Here is a 23099-nt window from a genome sequence, read left to right on the forward strand (position 1 = left end):
ATTTCAAGCAGGTATTTTCTTTAACTGGGGCCCAAAGACGTTTTTGATGCTGTAGATGGCACATATCTTGCTCGTGTGGATCTAACCCTTCACCAGGATCAGGCTGATATGTGTGGGGAGGAGCGACAGCAACCAGCCGACGTGTCTTCATTTACTACCTTGAAGGTGTCTCAGGAGCTGGATGTGGTTGTGGTTATCAGCTGCTCTAGTGCTACGATTGCTGTTGACTTAAACGTCTATTTCAGGTAGGTGGATTAAGATTTCCTAGACCGTTTTGAGGCACGTTGCAGTCTTAGATGCTGTAAGGTCAGCGCAGATTGATTTGATTTAATTTAGCTTCTGCATCTCAGTGCGTCTGGGCTGGGCACTTCTCTTGCTAGTGCACGTCACAAACCCTCAGGGACTTTTTATCCTTTGTGACTCTTCACCCATGCCTTTCTGTAAATCTTTAGTAAAAGATCCTCTTACTATGATAGGTGCCTTCTGCAGAATCTTTTAATATTTTGTAGACACCAGGGCTTCTCTTGGGCTCTCCCTTACTCCTGATATATGACTGGACCATCTCCTTTTCTGGTCATAAATGCAAATAATTCAGGCCTGTACATTGCTCAGATTTTCCAGTCTTTTTGGAAGTCAAGTAATTGCAGCCATGGATTAATTCAGTTGAGGCAGCAAGACTGATTTAAGTTCAACTTTTTTTCTGAACAATTTACCTATTTCATTGAGTCAGTTCATATACCAGTTACTACGATGCAGAATTGTGTTTGTGATGTGTGAAACAGGAACTCTGATTACCACCTGTTTATTTTTTCAGTGCAAATAAAGGTTTTGACTCTCATCTCTGTTTTCATTAATGTAGAGGGTTGTTTTGTTTTTTTTTTTAACTGTACCACACACCTCTATCCCCTCCCCTCCCCCTGCCTGTCTGGCCTTTCGCAAAGGTGAAAGATAGAGAAAAAATGACAGGTTTTACCAGTTATTGCTGTTTACAGTTATTACTGCCCCCAGTACAGTGATGGAGCCCTACTTAGCTGACCCAGTTAGTTCTGCAGTGATCTGGCCAGAACATAAGTGCTTATTTGCATATCTGATTACATGGTTTTAGGGTGTCTCCATCAGAGATTACTTTTCTTTCATGACACATTGTGAGAGCTACACTTAGAAATAGATCCTATTGATGGTCCCCCCCCCCCAAATATATATTTATATATGTTTTGTTTTGTTTTTGGTGAGGCAGTTGGGGTTAAGTGACTTGCCCAGGGTCACACACCTAGTAAGTGTAAAAATACATTTTTTGAAAGGCCCAAATTTATGGCAAGTTAAAAGAGTGAGCAGATTCTTAGGCCATTAGTTGTGAGCTTCCTTTTCTCCTTTTCATCTCCCACCCCCCTTCCTTTTAGCCCTGACATCATCTCCCACTACCCCCTCTCAAGTGTTTGATGAAGAGGGCTTCTACATGTGCCATTGATCCCTTCCCCTCCAGTCAAAGATTGCTCATCTGTCATCCCCTCTCTACTGTTTCCCTTCCTGCTTCCCACAGGCATACCTCCATCTATCTCATTCTTGAAAAAACCTAATTAGATCCTACTGTCCCCACTATTTATCAATCAGATGAGATGACTTCTGTGCAGAGCTTTGCAAACCTTAAAGTGCTATATAAATCCTGGCTCTTATTATTAGATATTTTCATATTTTATCTTCACCTTCTCAGCTAAAGGCCTTGAAAAAAGCCGTCTACACCTGGTGCCTCTACTTCCTGTCCTTTCACTTTCTTCTAAAGTCTCTGCAGTCTGGCTTCAGACGTTATTATTCAGCTGGAAGTGCTCTCTCCAAAGTTATTCATGACTTGTTCAATACAAAGTCTAATGGCCCTTCCTCAGTCCCCATCCTTCTTGACTCTCTTTAGCATTTGGCAGTCTTGAGCACCTTCTCCTCCTAGATGCTTTGTCTTCAGTGTGTTTTTATGGTACTTTTCTCCCTTTCTCTCTCTCTCTCTCTCTCTCTCTCTCTCTCTCTCTCTCTCTCTCTCTCTCTTTCTCTCTTTCTCACTCTGTCACCCACTCTCAGTTCTCCTCTTCCTCCTCCTTGTCTTAACTGCTCCTTTTCAGTCTCCTTTGCTGGATTTTCATTTATGTCACCCCACTGACCCTGCATGTCTTCCTAGGCTCTGTCCTATGCCCCATTCTCTTCTTTCTCTATAATCTCTCTTGGAGACCTTATCACCTCCCATGGGCTCATGCAGAAGACCCCTTGGTCTAGATAGCCAGCCCTAGTTTCTCTGTGAGCCCCAATCTCACATCTCCAGTTGTGTATTGGAAATTTTGTGAACAGTTTGTCTGTAGGTATTTCAGATTCACCATGTCTAAGACAGAACTTTTGAATGTAAGCTCCTTGCTGCCAGGGACTGTCTCGCTTTTGTGTTTGCATTCCCAGCACCTGGTATGGTGCTTTATACATAGTAGGTGCTTAATACATGCTTGCTGACTGGTTAAGGAAACTATCTCCTAAGACACAGAGGAGTTATGGCATGTGAGAGGGAGGGTCCAAACTGTTGAGCTCACTGATCTTGTGTGTGTGTGTGTGTGTGTGTGTGTGTGTGTGTGTGTTCGTGTGTTTGTGCACACGCGCACGTCTATGTCCATATACAGAAACATTAGATTGGGAGGTTAAACTTTTAGGCTGTCAAGCACTTAAAATATGATCAGCTCTTCTTTAAGGTGGACAGTGTAATTAAAACCTGACCCAGTTAAGAACTAGTTTTTTTGCCTTTGTAACTTATTTTTGAAGCCCAAGTGTTTTTTTGGTGATTATCATAAATTCAAAGAAATTCATTTTCATGTGGCTATTAGAACTTTTAAAATCATTGACATTTCCATTTACTTTAAATGGATTTTAATGTTTTGCAGCTGGGCAGGGTTGATAAGCACATTTGTAAGTCATACACCTCTATAGAGAGGTGGATTTCTGATCTGGGCTGGAACATATACACTCGATGTACTTAGTCAAGCCTGAGTCAGCCTTGGGAAGCAAACCATGTTGGTGGAGAGGGCAGGTACACTGAGTTCTGTTGTTTCAACCCTTTAATTGCTTTAGCAAATGGATTGAAAAAGACTTAAATAGGGACATGAGGGTGTTTTATTTGTTCTTTTTTGTTTCATCTTCACATGGTTAAAGGCTGAGTGGGACCTTAACAATCTCATCCAACCCCCATATTTATAAATGACGAAACCAAAGCCTAGAGAAATTCAGTGACTTAGCAGAAGTCACCAAGCAGTAGTAGAGGCAGGACTAGACCCCAGGTATCCTAATTCCTAGTCTAATGCTTTTTCCTTTATACCATGCTGTCTCAATCTCAAGTTATTTGCAAAATGCTGCCTCTTCACATCTTCACAATTGTGTATGACTAGGAGTTAATTAGCACATTGTTGTTTGTTTTTTTAAGATGCACAGAAGTTTAAATACCTAATATAAAACTATGTTAAATCAGATACTGATATGAAACTTCAAACAGTATTTAAAGTTTTCACCTCTGGGTTTTTGCTTATGTTTCCCTTGCCTGTTGTACCTTCTTATTGCTACCTTGCCTGCCCAACTCCTACTTCTCCTTCAAACCCAGCTCAGTTTCCATTTTCTAAGGCCTTCCCTGAATCTGGGTTCTCTTTCAGCTCAAAATTTCCAAAATCATTCCTTGGAATCTTATGGCATAGTGAGAACCATAAACTCAGCATTTAATTATTTAGGATCTCAAATTGTTCTCTCTTTTTTTTTTCATGTGCTTTGGACTGATCTCATCTAGTGCCTTGAGATCATGTTTTACAGAGCCAGGACTAAGGATAGGCAAAGTAAACAGCTACCAAGGACACAACATGCAGAGGTCCATTGAGAGTATGGCTTTTTTATATATGTATACATTTTTGATGCCAGAAGACCCTGTCTATAATATATTGATCTTTATTTTGTGTTGTTGCATGTGTTTAGTATAAGCTCAAAGCCTCTGGTAGATACACAAGAAATGTAATTTTAAAACCTTGCTTAGCTGGGCCAAATTCGTCTTTTGCTACTTTTACTACTGTATTACCAACAGCACCTCTAGTAATGTAGAATAAATTGTAATGCTCAGTAGGTACTTTCTCATTCATTGATGTCAACTGACCTGACTCATGGTTTTTAAGGACTTTGGCTATGAATTGTTATACCTGTAATAATGGGCCTTTATGCATTTGGGCTGAATTGTCTGCCTAGTCATAGCTTCATTGTCACTGGTACACATTTGTGAAATGAAACTAATAGTTGGTAATATTAGGATTCAATTTGTTGACATGAAACGGTATTTTTCTAAGAAATCAAACTTATAACCTTGACTTTCTTAGTATTGTACTGTAGCTACAGGACTCAGTAGGCTCATCTAAGGAAAATTAGTCATCATGGCATTCCCTTTGATTTACCACTTTTATGGAAATAATAGTGGCATGACTTTGTGAATGGAAAACAAATGGAAGAATATTTATCATTACGTTCATTGTAAGCATTATCACTTTTACACAATGACTGTTACTATGTTTTAAAATGTAGGCAACATCCAGAGCATATCCTGTGTGAGAGGAAGCTAAAAAATCTTCCCATCAGAGGACTTGAAGGAGTGGATGAAGATGACCCCGCCAACTCAGTCTACAATGTGAAACTGACCAGGTTTTCATTCCAGGTGGATAGGTATGTAGGGAAACTTTTTTTTTAAATTCATATTTTGTTTTGACATAGCCTAAATTTCCTGTTGTATCCTTCCCTATTCCCTTCCCAGAGAACCACCTCAGATAACAAGGATTTTTTTAAAAGAAAAAAATAAAAAGGAAGAAGAAAAATAAAAGCACCAAAACCAATCAATGCGTTAGTCTGGAGAAGAAAAGACTTAGAGAATACGTGATATGTCTTCAGATTTTCAAAAGGCTGTCATATGAAAAAAGGATTGTTTTTCTTGGCCTTCCAGGACAGTAGCCTAGGACTAATGAGTAGAAGTTACAGATCAATCAACAAGGATTTATTAAGTACTTACTATGTGCCAGACACTCTTCTGGGCCCCGGGGATACAAGCCCAAAGTATGAGAAGCACACTTTGACTCCAAGTAAGGGTAAACTTCCTAATAACTAGAGCTGTGCACAAGTGAAATAGGAACTTTCCTATCTCTGATGAGGGTCTTGGAATAAATACTTTGATGGCAGCTTGTCAGCTTCTCATAGAGTCAGTTCCTGCCTCAGGCAGAGTTGGACTAGGTAATCTTGGGGGGTCTCTTCCAGGTGTGAGATCCCATGATTTGTTTGATTGATGGAGTACCTTTTCTCTGAAGGACCATCTCAGAACAAGGGTTTTTAATTTCAGAAGATCCATGATATTGTTGGTGTGGTCACACGCAACCCTCACCCCCCCATGCAGGGGGCACCTTCTTCATGCCTTAAGAGTTAGTTTTTAAGTTGCTGTAATCCAAAAAGTTCATCCTTTGCTGGCCAACTTTCTAGTGATAAATCTTTCTCAACTTAGCTCGCCTCATCTCTCATATTTTATCTTTCTATCCGTCCCCAGGCCCATGTTCAGATGAGGTCTTTCCAGCTTGGCGCAGGACTTGCCAACAGTCATGCTTCACTGGCATCACCTGCAGGAATGCAGGGTCTCCTTCATGCCACAGGGAGGCATTCAGTGAAAGGCAATCCCTATTTCTACCATGTTCATTTCTACATTGGAGAACAGCTGCATTGGAGGAGAGATTTAGTGGAAGAAGAAAAGGGTCTTTTATTATTTATTTATTTATTTATTTTTTAGGCAGTTGGGGTTAAGTGACTTGCCCAGGGTCACACAGCTAGCAAGTGTCAAGTATTTGGTCTGAGACTGGATTTGAACCCAGGTCCTCCTGACTTCAGGGCTGGTGCTCTATCCACTGTGCCACCTAGCTGCCCCAAAAAAGGGTCTTTTAAAGAGTGTGTGGACTAGGAACTGAGTCTGGGATTTCTTTTTCTTTCTTTCTTTTTTTTTTTTTTAAAGGCAATTGGGGTTAAGTGACTCACCCAGGGTCACACAGCTAGTAAGTGTCAAGTGTTTGGTCTGAGGCTGGATTTGAACTCAGGTCCTCCTGACTCCAGGGCTAGTGCTCTATCTACTGTGCCATCTAGCTGCCCTGACTGGATTTGGGATTTCACTGGTATAGGAAGCTCCTTGGTAAGGAAATTCCCTCCACCTATGCCGGTTAGCACCTTCTCTGCAACTTAAAGGCTTAGTGAGTTGCCTTGGACATAGAGAGGTGAAACAACTTGTCCATGGTCACATAGCTAGTATGTAAATAACAGGAGTGGAACACAGACATTCCTGACTCCAAGGCTGGCTAAAACAGTCCACTGTGCCATGCTACCTCTTTTTAAAGAAAGGAATGTTGATTGTTTTGCTCGGTGATTCTTAATTGTAATAGAAAAGAGTTTCTTCCTTTCTTTTCCCAGATCCTGGAAAACTCAACTGTCAGAATTGTACAACTCAACAACAAAGCCCAGATTAGAAGTTGTGAATTGTGTGCCTTGGTTCCAGGGTCTTCTTCATTTTGACCTCTCTGAATCTGGTAGCCACATTGCACTGGAAGAGATTTGTACCTTCATTCCACAAGACCTAACTCGTGTCCAGTACAGCCGCCCATGGAAGGATCATATTAGGTCAGATGATTTAAAGAAGTTGTGGAAGGTAATGCCCATTGAAGAACAGGAGGAGCCAGTAAAGCTCAAATGTGTGTCTGTGACAGGATTCACTGTGCTTTTTACATGGTTAGTAGAAAGTACAGGCTGGACAGTTGTCCTGTGGGACTTGGAGACACAGAATGTGCATCGCGTTTTCCTTGGCAAAAAATGCATTCCTGTGGACTGCAGTGGAAACCAACAATTGTGCCTTGTTCTGACAGGTAAGATCTAACTGTCAAGTTGCTAAAGTTTTTTCGTTCCTTGCATTGCTGTGGATGGGTTTATGTCATTCAGTCATTCAGTTAGTAAACATTTATTAAGCGCCCACTGTGTTCCAGGCATTGTGCTCAGTACTGGTGATACAAAGAAAGGTTCTTTAGGAGCTCACAGTCTAATGAAGGAGACAACACGCAAACAGCTGTATACAGACAAGATATACACGGGATAAACTGGAGATGATCAAAACCCAGATTAATCTGAGTAGTGGTTTGCCTGCAGTAGGTATAATTGTATCCCTCTTGAGTTTACTGATGCACTGGGGCGAAAAGAGTATAATTATTGCCACATATTACTAATAGTAGAATTATGACAACTTGATTTTAAGCTAGCTTCGGAAATAATTTAAACTTTTTACTAACTCATCAATATTTTCCCCATTTAACCTTCCCTAGTTAGTGCTGGGAATGAAATCATGATTCTTTACTTATTTACGTGGATTTTACATGGACTGTTAATGGGCTGTTAATGAAAATGTTTTAAAATACTGTTTTATCTGAGACATTTGTAATTATCTGAATTTAGAAATAATAAAATGGTTGTATTTTTTTGTGTTTTCAGAAAGAAGTCCTAATAACCAAGTGACAAATGTTTCATTTTCTTATTAAGATGGTTTCTGCTCAGCTGAAAGCTAAGACATAAAATCTGAGAAAATTAATAGTAATAAAGATGATGGGGGTGGATCCCCAGCTGGGCTTTATGATTTTTTAAATTTTGATTTCAGTCTGTATCTATCTTTATGCAGTAGCTACTAACACTAGGACTAGGGTTATGAAACCCTAGTCAGCGTCTAAGACCATTCAAGAGACTGTTAGTACTTTTTAATTCTGCTGTCCTTGGCATATGGCGTTTTGTGATAAGACAAGTTGGATGTGTTCTATTGAATGACCAAAACTTCTGTTGGATACAAAGGCAGCCAGTTTTCAGATGATGTCTAGAGTACAAATATGCCACCAAATGTTTTGGTTGTACTGCCATGGTTGCCCTCCCATGTGCCTATATTTGGAAACTACAAATTCCTGTGGATTAGAATTATACAATACAACAAACATTTATTAACTACCTACTATATAGCGAGCATTGTAGCAGGTGATGGGGATATATGATTATGCCAATAAGTGTTTAAATGTTTTTCTTTCAGTAAACTTGGAAATCCAGTATTTGTATAAATATCTTAATATTTTAGTCATTCATTCTACAAGATAATATAAAGTAGATATATGAAAGGCAATGCAGTTTAATAAGAGACATTTGTGATGACAAGAACTCATCTCTTGGTTATATTCTTTTTATGGTATGATTTAAGAATAATTTTCTTCCAAAAATATTGTAAACCAGATTGCTGAGTGACTTAAATTCATTAGTGTTTAACACTGTCTTATACATAGCAGTTTCAGTGTTGATTATTATTGAAATATCTGTTGATTAGAAACCTTGCTTATTAATGCTAATGTATCTGTTTTTATTTTTAATAGAAAATGGACTCTCTCTGATTTTGTTTGGTTTGACTCAAGAAGAATTCTTGAATAGACTAATGATCCATGGAAGTGCCAGCACTGTTGATACTCTCTGTCATCTTAATGCGTGGGGGAGGTGCTCAATCCCTATACATGCATTAGAGGTAACCTTGACTGAGTCATAGCAGAGCCTTTATGTCAGACCTTTGTAGAACTTGCTTGATTGAACTCTATCAGATATTCAGTTCATGTGAATATATGGGGCATTCATCAAACATAAGCAGCTAAAAAGACTCTAATTTTGACATATATCTATTTAATTCCTTCCTACTACCAATTACTTTTAATTCTACAGAACTGAAAATTCTTGCTTTAAAAGTTATGATATGCGAAGTAGATGATAAAAAGCAAAGGAAGTGGAAACAGTGAAGGACAGGACACATTCACTGCTCCCTTCTTTCTTTTCATTACCTTTCTATTCTAGCCAAGTAAGGACTACATATGAGGTCACCTACTTTTAGTTGATAGATAGTTTGTTGATAAATATGGCTATTGTAAGTTGTTTAAAAGGATAGAGTAGATAGAAACTGGATCTCTGGCTTTATGGGTATGGGGAACTCCCAGGTGAGGAAATTAGCTCCATCAATGCAGATGTCTGCAAATTATAGTCTTAGAGAGTTTAGTAAAGCAGTGGGAGGTTAAGTGACTTGCCCAGGGTCATGCAGGCAGTTTGTGTCCAATGCAGGGCTTGAAGCTTCTTGGCTCTTTATCCTCTATGCCACACCACCTCTCAAGTAGTTTACCATTTCAATTTTTTTTTTTGTTCCAGACTTGTGATTTCATTGGTGTAGAAATTGCCTACACCAGTGCATATGGGCAACTCTTCTATAACTCACAGTCTTAGAGAATTGTTTTGGGCACTGAAAGATTCAGTGCCTTGGCCATGGTCTCATAGTTTGTTGTAAATTTGAACCCAGGTCTTCCTGACTCCAAGGTCAGCCTTCTATCCACTATACTATGTGCCCTCTCTTCAGTGTTAGTATACTATGTAGAATTTTTTCTTCCTAATAAAGGGTATACTTGGCCATTCAGCAATCTGGTTTCAGTTTCATAAGAATACCTTAAAGCTAATAATTTTGCTGTTTCATTGCTGGTTTATTTAAATCTAGTATTACAGTTATTTGTTTATGTGTTACAATATTCTTATGAGATTATAAGCTGTTTGCGTTTGCAGACCTTTAAGAGTGGGCTTTAACAATTCTACCACTACTAATTTTTCAGAATCTTTTTGAGATGCTTTATGTGTACTTAGATGCATTGAATTTTAGTGCAAAAAGAGATCCTAGAAATAATCTAGTCCAGCTCCACATTTTTTCAGATATAGAAACAGGCCCAATGAAAGGTAATGGCTTACAGAGGGCTTTTCAGTGCATGAGGTGTCAAAATTTTTAGAGTGAAAACTATCTCTTGTCTTAGACAAGAAAAGGCTTTTACAGTGGAGGGGAAACGAGGGAAGGTAAATGAGTGAATCTTATTCTCATCGGATTTGGCTTAAGGAAGGAATAACACACACTCAAGTTGGGTATGGAAATCTATCTTACCCTACAGGAAAATAGGAGGGGAGGGGGACAAGAGAGCAGGGGGATGATAGAGGGGAGGGCAGATGGGGCAAGGGGGTAATCAGAAGCAAACACTTCTAAAGAGGGACAGAGTCAGAAGAGAGAATAGAATAAATGGGGGGCGGGATAGGATTAAGGGAAATATACTTAGTTTTTTACAACAGGACTACTATGGAAGTGTTTTGCATGACTACACATGTATAACCTGTATCGAGTTGCTTCCCTTCTCAATGAGGGTGGGTGGGGAGGGAGGAAGGGAGAAAATTTGGAACCCAAAATTTTAAAAACAAAAGTTAAAAAAAAAGTGTTTTCACATGCAACTGGAAAATAAGATATACAGGAAATGGGGTATAGAAATCTATCCTGCCCTATAGGAAAATTGAAGCAGAAAGGGATAAGAGAAGAGGGGGAGAGATAGAAGGGAGGTCAGATTAGGGGAGGGGGTATTCAGAATGCATGCCATCTTGGGGTGGGGGGAAGGATGAGATAGGGAGAAAATTTGGAGCTCAAAATCATGTGGAAGTGAATGTTGAAAACTAAAAATAAATAAATTAATTAAAAAAAAACTATCCCTTGTCTTGACTCAGTGATCCCTTCCTTTGATCATTATTAGATCTGTAAAAATTATTGTTTTTTTTTGTTCAGGCTGGATTAGAGAACCGTCAACTGGATACAGTAGACTTCTTTTTGAAGAGCAAGGAGAATCTTTTCAATCCCTCTTCTACCTCTTCTGTACCTGACCAGACTACCAGGCTTCCATCTCACTTGTATTTGAAAAGTGAGTAGAATCATCCTGATTTTCACCTTTGCCATTTACCATTTATTCTTTTCCATAATTTTAAAGTGCTTTGTCCCAACATCCTGGGATGTTCAGCACTTTGGATTACTGTGTGAAGGACCTGAGACAAAAGGTGCGATTGTCAGTATTTTAAGTAAGATTTTTATTTTCTTTGTTGGCTATGTATTCCAGTTGTGTAGTTAGGATATATAATCTTTCAAAGTGGCCAAGTGAGCAAAGTCAAGTAAAACAATACCTTGAGAGCTCCTGAGGTATGCGTTGATCCTATGAAAGGAATATGCCTACCAAGCCATGATTTGGGACTTAACATATGAATTTTGGGCCTGGTTGTCCTGCTTGTTTGTTATATGGCTTAGACTCCCTTCCCTAAGGCTTTGGCTTCCTTTTCCTGACAAGGGGAGAGAATCATACATACCTACTTTGTAAGAATTTCTAGTAGAAAGAACCACAGTGATCAATGGAGAAGGGGTTTAAGTTCTTTGAATAAAAGTGCACGCAAGTCCAAGATGGCAATAGTAGTATTCTAGTTTAAATAATCTTGCCAGATGGTGGTGATAAATATGCTTAACTCCTTTGGGTTAAATAGCATCAGGTCCCTACCTCTCTGGGATGTTTGGGGGGCACATTTCCTGTTTGGGAACATTTGGGCCCCAGCTTTAAGTTGTCTATTTCTTGTCTTCCCATTCCTTCTCTTTCCTGGTTACTTATGATAGCATATTTTTTGTACCCAATAGCAATTGCTAGAGTACATAAGCATAAAAATGCGTATTAAATTACTTCATATGCCCCTGGTCTACATCTTTTATCTTAAACTGTTAATCTGGGTTCTTCCTAGGTGTGAAGGACCTGATACCGGCTTTGGATTTGCTTTGTTCAGCTATACGAGAGAATGATTCTGAAACTCAGAGCAAACATTTTTCAGAGCAGCTGCTGAAGCTCACATTATCTTTCCTCAACAAACAAATCAGGGAGATCTTTGCTCACACTGAAGGTAAATGTTACAAGTATTGTTCTCATTTGCATCAGTTCTGTTAGGCTAAGGGATTCAGATTCAGAAATCTTGTGGGCCTGACAGTGAGAAAGAGCATAAACCAAAAGAAGGTCTTGGATCATAGTTGGACAGAAGTTCATGTATCATAGGTAGATTATTATTTAAGTGAATAAAAAAGATCTGGCATTGAGATTAACAGCAGAATGGACATAGGACCAATTTTTACATAAAGGGAAAATAAAGTTATCAAAGTGCAGAACTGGTAAGAGAAGATGGAAAGAGAAGTTTTGGTATTTCTGTCTCTCAGATTTTGCATAACTGGTAAGTCAGATCGTACCTACTGGTCTGCCTTTGCTTTTATTAAATGAGTTTGTTGATGATTTCCATAGAGTTAGATGAACACCTGCAGAATGGTGTGGATATTTTAACCAACTACATTATTGAACTTCGAACCTTCATGATAAAATTTCCTCGGAAACCAGCTGATGCTGTAAATGCATATGTTGGTGAAGATGTCCCCAGAATAAGTGAGAGTGAAATATGGAGAAAGCTCAGCCCTGAGGTAAATATATACTTTTGATTTTCACTTTTTCCCCATAGTTCACAGTGTTGGGGAAAATGATGGAAAAGTAGGAGTTAAAAATATGGATACCCATTATACTGATGCTTGGCCAGTAAACTCCCTGTATCATTGTATAGAATATCCCTGAACCAAGGCTGGGACTTTAATACTTAACGGTAACAAGCTCTCTCCTAGGAGCTGCAAAATTAATAACACACACTAGCTATGGTTTAGCAGCTCGTCAGTACTTCCTTTTGAATTAAAACATAACAAACTTCCATGCCAGCAAGGCTCCACTTATCCCACCCTCCCCAGTGACCCATAGTTCCCTTTGGTTATTTGGAATTGTTGCCATAGACTGGACTGTAAAGCAACTATTTGAACCCTGCCCCAGGTGCTAATCGCTTCACTTCTCTCCTTCCCTTACATCCCCTGCCTTTGTTTTCTAAATGTAGTTAGGACAGCCAGACACATTGTTGTCACCTTAACTTGGAATGAGAGTGACCTGAAAAGGGAGTAGAGGTCGTGGTGATGGGAAACAGTTCCTTTGATGCTCTCTACCTGGAAGCATTAGGAAGATTGCTGTCAGAGTAGCTCAACTAAGCTGCTGGGTATCCAAAAGAGGTATATATAGAGTGGTTGTATATAAGAGCAGCTCTAACAATGGGAGTAATGGTCTAAAGAATAGATTGAATGGAGAAATGATGGTAGGGCACATGATCATTCCATGCTTTGTACAGGTACATACCTTTTTGATCTCCCGAATCCATACCAAAGCATTTAGATTTAAAAAATTAACCATTCTGGCCAAAAGTAGTGACTAAAAAAAATACCCAAACATTTTCTTGTTCTTTCAGCAAGTTATCTCCAATGCCATTTTAAATAACAAAATACCAGAGGCTCAGAGCTTTTTCAGGATCACCAACCATGCTGCTCAAAACCTTGGAGAACTGATTCGAATAGGATTAGATCTAGTCTTTGACAGGCTGCTAAAGAACAATATCAAAGAAGCTACCGAACTCTTAAAGAATATGGTGAGTGTTATACCAGTTTGTCTGGTTCTAAAGGCAGTAAATCTAGGAGGAGCATTGGATTTACTTCCAACCATTTCTTAGATATACAGGTTGATGTTAGTCTTATTCCCATTGGACTCTTTCCTGGTCAACCACATCTTGAGTATTGTGCTTGTACTCTGTGTGCCACACCATAGGAAGGGCATTAACAAATAAGAACAGCTCATAAGAGGTCTGAAGAAAATGCCCAATGAGGTTCAGATGAAGGAACTGGGTGTGTTTAACTTGGAGAACAGAGTACTTAGAGGGAATGACTTTAAGTCAAGTCATGACTGGCATGTGGAAGAGGGAGTACACTTCTTCTGCCTGGCCCAAGAGGCCAGACATGGGAGCAAGGAGTAGAAGTTGTGGAGGGGCAGATTTCTAGTTGATGTAAAGAAAAACTTCTTAACAGAGGAGGCCAGAAGTGGAATGGTCTGTCTCGGAGGGGAATGGGTGCCACATTACTGAAAGTCTTAAAGCGGAGGCTACTGAGTGTAATACAAAGAAGGGATGCCTATTCACATATGGTTTGGACTAGATAACCTTTGAGGTCCTTCCTACTTCTGAGATTTCTGTAATTCTTTTCACTTCTCCTACTTTTATAGCAAATTTATTTGGAAGTCATAAGTCAAAATAATCTGTACAAAGTGTTCTCAGGAATGCTGTTAAGGAGAAAACACATTTTTGTAAAATGAGTTTTCGTGAATAAACCTGCTAGACTGATGGTGTTATCATATTCTGCCCGTTTTCTGGGAGCGAGGAGATTAGGATTCTAGTCTTGATTCTACCACTAAATAGTTATGAATTTAGGCAAGCCACTAGTTTCGTCATTTATAAAATGAAGGGGTTGGTTTAGGTGGCCTTTGAGGCAAACATGTGCTGGCAAATGAGTAACAACTGATTTTCTAGGAAAAAAAAAAGCCATGTACTTGACACACTTTTAAGTTTAATCTGCATTATTAATATTTTTTTCTATCATTTTCTTAAATCTAGACATTGAATAATTTATTTGTGGAGCTTGCCTAAATATCTGAGGTGTAAATACACTTAAAATTTAACAACTATTGCCTTCTCAGTAGGTAGGGGAGGGGAAAGAGGAGGAGAAACAATTTGTAACTGAAAATGAAATTGAATTAAAAATGAGAAAAGTTCATTTAACACTTGGCTATTGCTAGACGCTGTAGATGCTGGCTCTATCACACTCCTGCTTTTAGCCCTAGTGCTTTGATCATTTGAAGCATCTCTGTAGTTTACAAGCTTTTAACCTTTCTCTCTCTCTCAACTCTCTTTTTCTCTCCCCTCTTTTATCTCTCTCTCCACTCTTTTCTCTCTCTTCTCTTTCCCCACCCTCCTTCTCCCTTCCTCCTCTCTTGCATGAACCATATTTTCAAAATTTTTTCTCCCTTTTCAACTTTACATTGAAGTCAACAATTATCAGAGTATATAGTAATAAAGTTTGAAGGGTCTAATGAATTCTTTGTAGAATTTCTCTACCTTCTCGTCTGCAGTAGATGTTGGAGCATAAACAACCATTTTTTGAAAAAATTATTAACCAGCGTTTATTTTCTCTCTCTCCCTGTTCACACTTTTAAAAAAAGGAAAACAAAACCTGTGTAACAAATAAGCATAGTCAAGCAAAGCACATTCCCTGTTGTCCATGTTTAAAAATTTAATGCCTCGTTCTGCATCCTGAATCTGTCATTCTGTCAGAAAGCAATTGTTTTAACTTTTGCAGATACTTTGAGCATAAAATCATTGTTTTATAGGCCATTTGGTCAGTTTGTGGCCTTCAGCTATGTGGTTAAAAGCAGCTCTGCCAACTCCTTTATTTTCTTTTTAAGAAGAATCTGTAAGTCCTCCTTCCATTTAGCTGCAACATATTTTGTCTTTTGGGCTCATTCATAGTGAGAATGTCAAGGTAACTATAATTTAATTTCTTTAGCAGATCTTATATTTAAAATATCAACAGTTAAGCTAATATTTATAGGTGATCTAAAATCTGTGTGATTCTTAGTCCTCCCTCCTCCTTTGATACCACCCTGCCTCTTGTATCATAAAAGCACTAAGTGGGAGAGCAGGAACATTTGGAGAGGACGCAGCATCTGAGCTGAAACTTGCAGGAAGCCAGTGATTTTAAAAGGTGAAGCTAAGGAGGGAGTAGATCTTAGATGGGCATGGAGATGAGAGATGGAGTGTTTGGAGAATATCGGGTGTGTGAAGGAAGATGGTATGAAAGAAGTCTAGAAGAGGAGGAGTTACATTGTGGAGGGCTGATTTTGTATTTTTTCCTGGAGGTAGTTTTTGAGAAGGGGAGAGACATAGCTTAACTTATACCTCAGGTGTAGTGTTTTGGCAACTGTGTAGGGTAGATTGGGGAGGGGAAGAGAATAGAAAAAGAGAGATCAGTTAGGAGACTGTTAAAATAGTTCAGCCGAGACCTTGGATTAAGATATTTGTGGTATGAGTAGAGAAAAGGGGATGGATGAAAGAGATACTGTTGAGATGAACTGATAAGACTTGGCAAGTGATTGCGTATGTGGGATGAATGAGGCTTGAGGATGACTCCCAGGTTAGGAATCTAGGTATGTTGGTGCCCTTGACACCAAGATAGGAACAGGAGGATGGGTTTTAGGGGAAATACAATGAGTTCTTTTTTTGTTTTGTTTTTGGGGGAGGGTGTATATTGAGTTTGAACTGCTGATGGTACATCCAGATGAAGATATTCAGTAAGTGGTTGGAAGAGAAAGCTCTGGAGGCTATGGAGTAGTAAACTTGTGGCTGAATAGACCTAGAGGTGGGATCCACACTCACTGAATCTTTCGTGTTGCAGCCTTTAGTATGGTGACTTTTTGGAGCTGCAGGAGGGCCAGGCCTAGGCTGTGCCTTTGATCCTGAGTGAATCATATTAGCCCTGTTCTGCTTGAGCATAATAGAAAGTCATCTTCCTTTGAATTGTCGCTGGCTTTTGATAAAGTGCTTAGGAATCATAGTGATAGATAAGTGTTTATACGTGTAATGTATAAGAGAATGAATTCTTAGAAGGCACTGAGCTTTGTAATGAGATCTTTTTTATTTCTGTCAAGACATCTCTATATGCCATGATACCTGGCTATACTAGAATGTTCCTATATCTAGCCTACAGAAGTTCACAGAACTTCCATTATAGATTGTAAAAAGAACCTTTTGTTGTGTGTCTGTGTTGCAGGGCTTCAACGTAAAGGACCAATTGCACAAAATATGTTTCTATACAGCTGAGAAAAATGTACGGGACTTTCTGGTAAGTGAAGATATCAGGAACCTAGTTAAATAAGTCTTACACTGAATGGTACTGGTAAAAAAAATCATCTGTGTATTGTAGTTAATGTAAAATGTGTTCCCTTTATTTTCATTCACGTTACTGCCTATATGCTTATAGGGCATGCATGCATGCACACACACTTTAAATTTTAGCATACATTGTGAGAGACTGTCTGATGTTGGCTACTGCCAAGTGAGGGTTGTAGCAAGATTGGGGTAGGATCTGGGTATTAGGAAGTAACGCTCCCGAGGCAGGGGCTGTGGTAGGCGGAGTTGTGGTGAACTGGGATGGGCTGAATACAGAGAAGTCCTGAGGCAGTGGGCAGTGCTATGTGAAATAAGCTGGGGAAGGATCAGGATACAAGGAAGTAGCCGGAGCACGTGCTTCTGAGGCAGGGGGCTGTGCCACGTGGGAGTAAGATGGCAGATGACGAGTTCCCTTTGCTTAGTCCCCTCCCTATATGCAACGTCAACCCCAGACGCCTCCTTCCTGTGTCCTTCCTGACTTCCTGGGTCACGTACCTTCCCTTTGTGTAGCACTGACCCCAGACGCCTCCTCCCGGTGTCTGGGCCTGACTTCCTAGGTCACATACTCTTTGTCTATGCACTAATCCCAGACATCTCCTTCCTGTATCCGGTCCTAACCTCCTGCGTCACTTCCTCTCCCTTGGTGCGCTAAACTCAGACATCCCCTTCCGGTATCTGACCCTACAATCATTGACTAGTAGGCAGGCTGAGGAGGAGGGGCTAAGTAGGTACTTAAGGAACGGTCGCGGGGGGAGCACGCTCTCTCTTTGCTCCTTTTCTGTTGCTCTGGCCTTCCTGCTTGGCCTTGCTGTGATGGCCTCTGTATAAAGCTCGGGTGTTGGCACCTCCTGGTAGGCTCGTCTCTGTGTGTTTATCCGGGTAGGCTCCGAAGACTGGTAAGTAGTATGACTCTGGCAGCCTGCTCCTTATAGGAGGAGAGTGCACGGCACGGCTGGCACAGTACATATTCAGTGTGTGTTTTTTTTTTTAAGGCAGTTGGGGTTAAGTGACTTGCCCAGGGTCAGACAGCTAGTAAGTTCAAGTGTTTGGTCTGAGGCTGGATTTGAACTCAGGTCCTCCTGACTTTAGGGCCAGTGCTCTATCCACTTCACCACCTAGCTGCCCCCAGTGTACATTTCTTATTTGGCATATGTGAACCTCATGATAAGATATCTTGGAAATGTTCTTGATTTTTTAGCATCAGTTACTTAATTTGGATATATTTGATTCAAGGTTGGCATTTTGAAAGAAGAAAATCATTTTTCTGAAGAAGAGAAGAGAATTATAGACTATGTACATCAGGTTGAAAAATTATATTCAGGACCTTTCAAAGAAAACACAGAGACCCAGCCCCTCGGGTAATTTTTTCACTATTCTTACACTGTTAATAATAGATGATCACTATCATTGTGTTTTAGGAAATTAGGTTTTGTCCAGCATATGTGATCTCCTGTTGTCAACACCCAGGATTTTTTGTAGTCAGTGATTTTAAGTTTGTATTCCCCATGAACATATAAAACATGCCCCAAAAGGGTGTTCATCTCTAGAGGAGTTCTAGAGTTGTTCTTCATCTTGATGTTTTTATAGTCATTCACTCATTTAGTCAACAAGTCTTTGAGTACTTTATGTAAGATGCTTTAAGTAAATAGTATTGAATTGAATATGCTGAATTGGATGTTTTTTATAAATGTCCTTAAGCTAAAGAGAACAAATTTCCTTCTCATAAATCCAAAATCACTGTTAGTTTCAGGAGCTGGAGAAAGGAAGATGATTTTTCCAAACATAGATCTGTTTTAGACTTCTTGAAATTCAGTGAAAAAGATGAAATTTTTAAGCAGGATCATGGAATTATACTAAGCTGGGCGCAGTGGTGGGATTGTCCAACCCGAGAAAATATCCTTCTTCCCAGGAGATCTACAGAAGGTAAATGTCACATGGCTTGAAGTATGGGAAATAAGATGTGCTGAATGAGTTACTGTTTGTAGAAAGGATAGTGTGTGTCTATAAGACCATAGTGTGTTTTCACACTTATAATAGGGCATCTTAATTTTGCTTTTTTAAAAAAGCAATTTTCAAATTGTTTTCAAGCACAAATCATCTTGTTATCAAATAACCTAATTAACCCAACAGCAAACATTTATTAAACACCTATTATGTGCTAGGCTTTATGCTAAGTACTTAAGGAGTTAATGTTCTATTGGAAGAGACAATGTGTACATATATGTTGAAAATAAATATAAGGTAGTTTTTTGTGAGGGAGGCCTCTAGCAGCTGGGAATCACTCAATAGGTTAAAGAGACATCCTCTGTTTGGACTCTTCTTAGGGTAATTCTGGCAGCAAAAATTAAGCAAAGGAAAAGGAAGAAAAGGGAATGGTGTGGTGAATAATATTTGAACCAGATAAACAGTCATTGAATGATTGAGTTTAGCATCAGTAATAGTTCATTGCTATGCGAAGAATCATAATGATTTTGATTTCTTTTGTATGTAGAAGTGAAGTCTTGTTCTCCTCGAGTTCTCTGGAGGCATATCACAGCTCACCATGACTGGTTAAGCATTTTCTCATGGATTGAAGAATTGCAGACCCAGGATGGTTGTGTTTCATTTCAGCAGGCTAAATGGCCCCATCTGACAGTAGATATTATTGACCAGAATACATGCTGCAATAGCTACCTGAGGAATGAAATACTAGATAAACTGGCCAGGTATTATTACTGGTAAAGGAATCTCCAGTTAAGAGACAGAACTAAAGTTTGGGGTGTCAGATAAAGGCATGATTTTTTTCTTTTGAATAGTGTCAATTCGGTACTGCTGTATGTCCTGTTGTCTGTTATCTTAGAACAAAATGCATTAAAAATTACAAAAATTACAATTTAATTATGTTAAAAATTAAAAATTACCCTGTCGTAAAACTGAGGTTTTACTTGTAGTTAAAAAAAATCATTTTATGAATCCAGTTCATGATGTGTTTATAATAATGTTGTAATTGATATCCTCTCAAAGTTTAAATGTAGTTTTTTTTTTTCTGAGAGGATTCTACAAGATTTATTTAGATAGAGAGATGTTCCTGGACTGTGTGGTTAAGTTGAGGTCGAGAATCCTGATTTTACTCCCCTGTATTGTGAACTCAAATTTCTTCATTCTTTTCTATATTTTTGCTATACTGTGTGACTAAAATGAAATAAAAACAGAGTTGGTGTATAAAATGACAGAAGTGAGGAATTTGGTAAAGCTGACTAGTTTAGTTACCATGTGCCTCCTAGGTCATTTTGAGTACCCTGTGTCATTACTGGGAGAATACTTTGTTTAAAAAAAATAGACCTTCATTTGAGGAAGAAGCTCAGAGTTCTTGGAAGTGCTGTAGTTGCCCAAAGTGATCTTGTCTGCCCACTTTGTGATGTCAACTCTAAGCCCAACTCATCTAATTTACAGGAGCAGGGAACTCTCTGACACTTGACTCTGAAATCCAGAAGAGGTACTGAAAAAAACAATTAAGCCAATAAAATTCTGAATGAGTAAGATTTATTTTTCATTGTAAAGCAGATAAATTTCGTGATGCAGTGGAAAGAATATAGGATTTGGAGTTGGAGCACCTGGATTTGAATCCAGGACACCGGTGATTATCAGTGTTACTGCGGCTCAGTCACTTCACAGACTCTCTGGGCCTCCGCTTCACTATAGATTGAAGGGGTTGGACTGGATGACTTCTCAGGTGCTTCCAATTGTTAACCTTCAGTCCTCTGGTCCTAAGGGAATTTGTTAACTTTTTCAAAGCACTTTCACATGTATATGTTGTAGAATGATATTGTACTTTATCCCTATATTATGCAGTAGTTGTAGGGGAGGTGCCATCCTCATCCTTCACTCTGTATCAGTTCATTTAAGAAAGAGGAAGCTGAGGTTTAGAGAAGCTATGGCTCACCTAGGGTCCCACAGCAGATTAGTACCTGAGCACTCAGTAGAACCCAGGCATGCTCTTGTCATCTGCTTCTCTTTTCGTTGCCCTACCTGCCTTCCCTTCCTCTTTACTAAATGTTGAAGGATCATCTGAATTGAATGTGGATGCATTTCTTCATGAAATTCTTCTAAACTGGTGTACCCAATGTTCTGAGACCCTTCTCTGGATCTCTTAACATTGATAAAAATACTAGTGGAGGGGCAGCTAGGTGGCACAGTGCTTGGAGTCAGGAGGACCTGAGTTCAAATTCTACCTCAGACACTTGACACTTAGTAGCTGTGTGACCCTGGGCAAGTCACTTAATTCTGATTGCCTTACCAAAAACAAAAAAAAACAAAAAGAAGAAGAAAAAAATACTAGTGAAACATATGGGCTCTCTTCATCAGTGATTTGTGCCTCTTGACATGTAACCACTTCATCCTTTCTGTTAATCTTTCTGATGATGTCCCCTTGGCCACTTCTGCAAAATTTTTCATTGGTGCCTATTATGTGTTTCACCATTGGTCCCTTTAATTCTTGGGCATCTGTGATTTCTCATGACCCAAAACCATATGGCATCACTGAGAGAATATTTTTATCAAAAAGATAAGCCTTTGTGGGAAAAGCTTAGGGTTGGTAAAAGTACTGCACAGTTTCCCTGAGGTGATCTGGTCCACTTTCTTCCTGCTCTGCAACTCTGAGCCCAATTCGCTATCCATTTTCAGGGACTATCCAAGATCCATGTACTGATAGGCCAGCCTTGTGGGCTCTCCATCCAGCTCCATATCAGTCTGGCCACTTAGAAATTGCTTAGACTGTACATACAGTAGTACTGCGTATTGGCAGCTTTTGTTTCTTAACACCTATTTTTAAATGCTTTGAACCTGTTCAGTGTGATATGGTCTAAACACTTTTTAATTTGTCATCATATTGATCCTCTTTTGCTTTGTAGAAATGGAATTTTCCTAACATCTGAACTAGAAGACTTTGAACTCTTGCTCCTAAGACTAAGCCGTATTGGGGGTGTAATGCAGAATCCACTTCCTGTTCAAAACTATACGTCTCGAGATGGTTTGGATTTCCATGCGTGCTTTCTTTTATACTGTTTAGAGCGCAGTCTGCAGCATCTGCTGTATGTCTACCTTGATTATTACAAGTGAGTACTAGTAATTGATCTGTCCTGCAGCATTTCTTAATGCTTCCTTCAGCATAAACTAACTTTTTGGAAATGTTGACTATCCGTTTAGGAGATGTTGATATTCTGAAAGTGGTTTTCCATTTGTTTCTACTACATTTAGCATAGTGCCATGCACAAATAAGCTTAACAGATAGTTTTTGCCAGTACTGATTTTGTAAGAAATATTTCTGTTAACCCCTTAAAGAAAAGTTAGAACTAAAAATTAAAGAAAGTATATAAAAAATTAGATTTTTTTTTTAAAGGAGAGAGGAAGACTTCTAAAGGCTAAGCTAAATTCCAGTACTTTCTGCTCTTTTAAGTAAATAAATGTTAAGCAGGTCCTAGGAGATGTATTGTGTTAGCTTTGCCAGGAATTTTGTTTTATACTTATATAAATTCTTATTAGTATAAAGGTTTCATTTGCAGAGAGCCACGTATCCATGGTGAGTAAAGATTGATGTCGAACCAATAGGGCATACCCACTTGTTTTATTGTTTTAACTCTTTGTGTACTGTGGTCCTAATGTTAGGGCAATCTAGTTAGCAGTAAGGCTTACTTAGAGAAGAATTTTTCTTAACTTCTGGTAAGAAAACTGAAATGTGTTTTCTTTCAGGAGTCAGTCCTGGGCTTGGACTCTTCAGTCTTCTCTAAAAATTGAGAAAGGACACTGAAAGGGTCTGATATTAATTATGTCAATCAAATTTTGAACTTCTGAGTTTTGCTTTTTTACTATGAGACCAATGAAGCCTAAGGTGTTTTTGAGTGTAGAGTGTCATTTTTTCAATGGTAAAATTCCCTTTTGATTTGAGATGACTATATAGCCTGGTATAATATTTTGAGTTCCCTAAAACCCCTGTTCCTTCCCCATTCCTCTCATTTGTATGTCTTTGGGATTCTCTAGCTATTGATTTTGAATATTTATGGAATATGAGGTATGTGTAAAACACAATTGAATACAGTGGTGGTAATATATAGTTTTCCTTTTCCAACATATTATCTGAGCATATGTATCTGTAATACATCACATGTGTACATCATGCTAATCATTGTCATTTTTATTTTTAGCCTTAATCCTTTGAATTGTCCCCTTTTGGAGAAAAAAGAACTGCATGAAACTTATCCTTGGTTTGAATTTTTGGTTCGGTGTCGACAAATTTCCAGTAATCTGGCAGGTAGGAGTCTATTAAACAAGAA

The 23099-nt window shown here is 39.0% G+C and overlaps 1 protein-coding gene across 2 annotated transcripts in view; it reads left to right on the top strand.

The window, feature by feature from the left end:
- Positions 1-23099, top strand: part of SPG11 (SPG11, spatacsin vesicle trafficking associated) — a 70917-nt gene that overhangs the window by 4422 nt on the left and 43396 nt on the right. For both annotated transcript variants that reach the window (XM_027869983.1, XM_027869985.1), the window contains exons 4-17: positions 38-245; positions 4573-4710; positions 6481-6929; positions 8460-8605; positions 10706-10838; positions 11695-11850; positions 12240-12412; positions 13270-13446; positions 16673-16744; positions 18025-18149; positions 18536-18714; positions 19283-19496; positions 21681-21884; positions 22971-23077. In XM_027869983.1, the coding sequence (XP_027725784.1) occupies positions 38-245; positions 4573-4710; positions 6481-6929; positions 8460-8605; positions 10706-10838; positions 11695-11850; positions 12240-12412; positions 13270-13446; positions 16673-16744; positions 18025-18149; positions 18536-18714; positions 19283-19496; positions 21681-21884; positions 22971-23077 (2481 nt within the window). The remainder of the gene's footprint in view (positions 1-37; positions 246-4572; positions 4711-6480; positions 6930-8459; positions 8606-10705; positions 10839-11694; positions 11851-12239; positions 12413-13269; positions 13447-16672; positions 16745-18024; positions 18150-18535; positions 18715-19282; positions 19497-21680; positions 21885-22970; positions 23078-23099) is intronic.

This window comes from Vombatus ursinus, unplaced genomic scaffold, assembly GCF_900497805.2.
Source record: "Vombatus ursinus unplaced genomic scaffold, bare-nosed wombat genome assembly UNPS02014794.1, whole genome shotgun sequence".
In the NCBI taxonomy this organism is placed as follows: Eukaryota; Metazoa; Chordata; class Mammalia; order Diprotodontia; family Vombatidae; genus Vombatus; species Vombatus ursinus.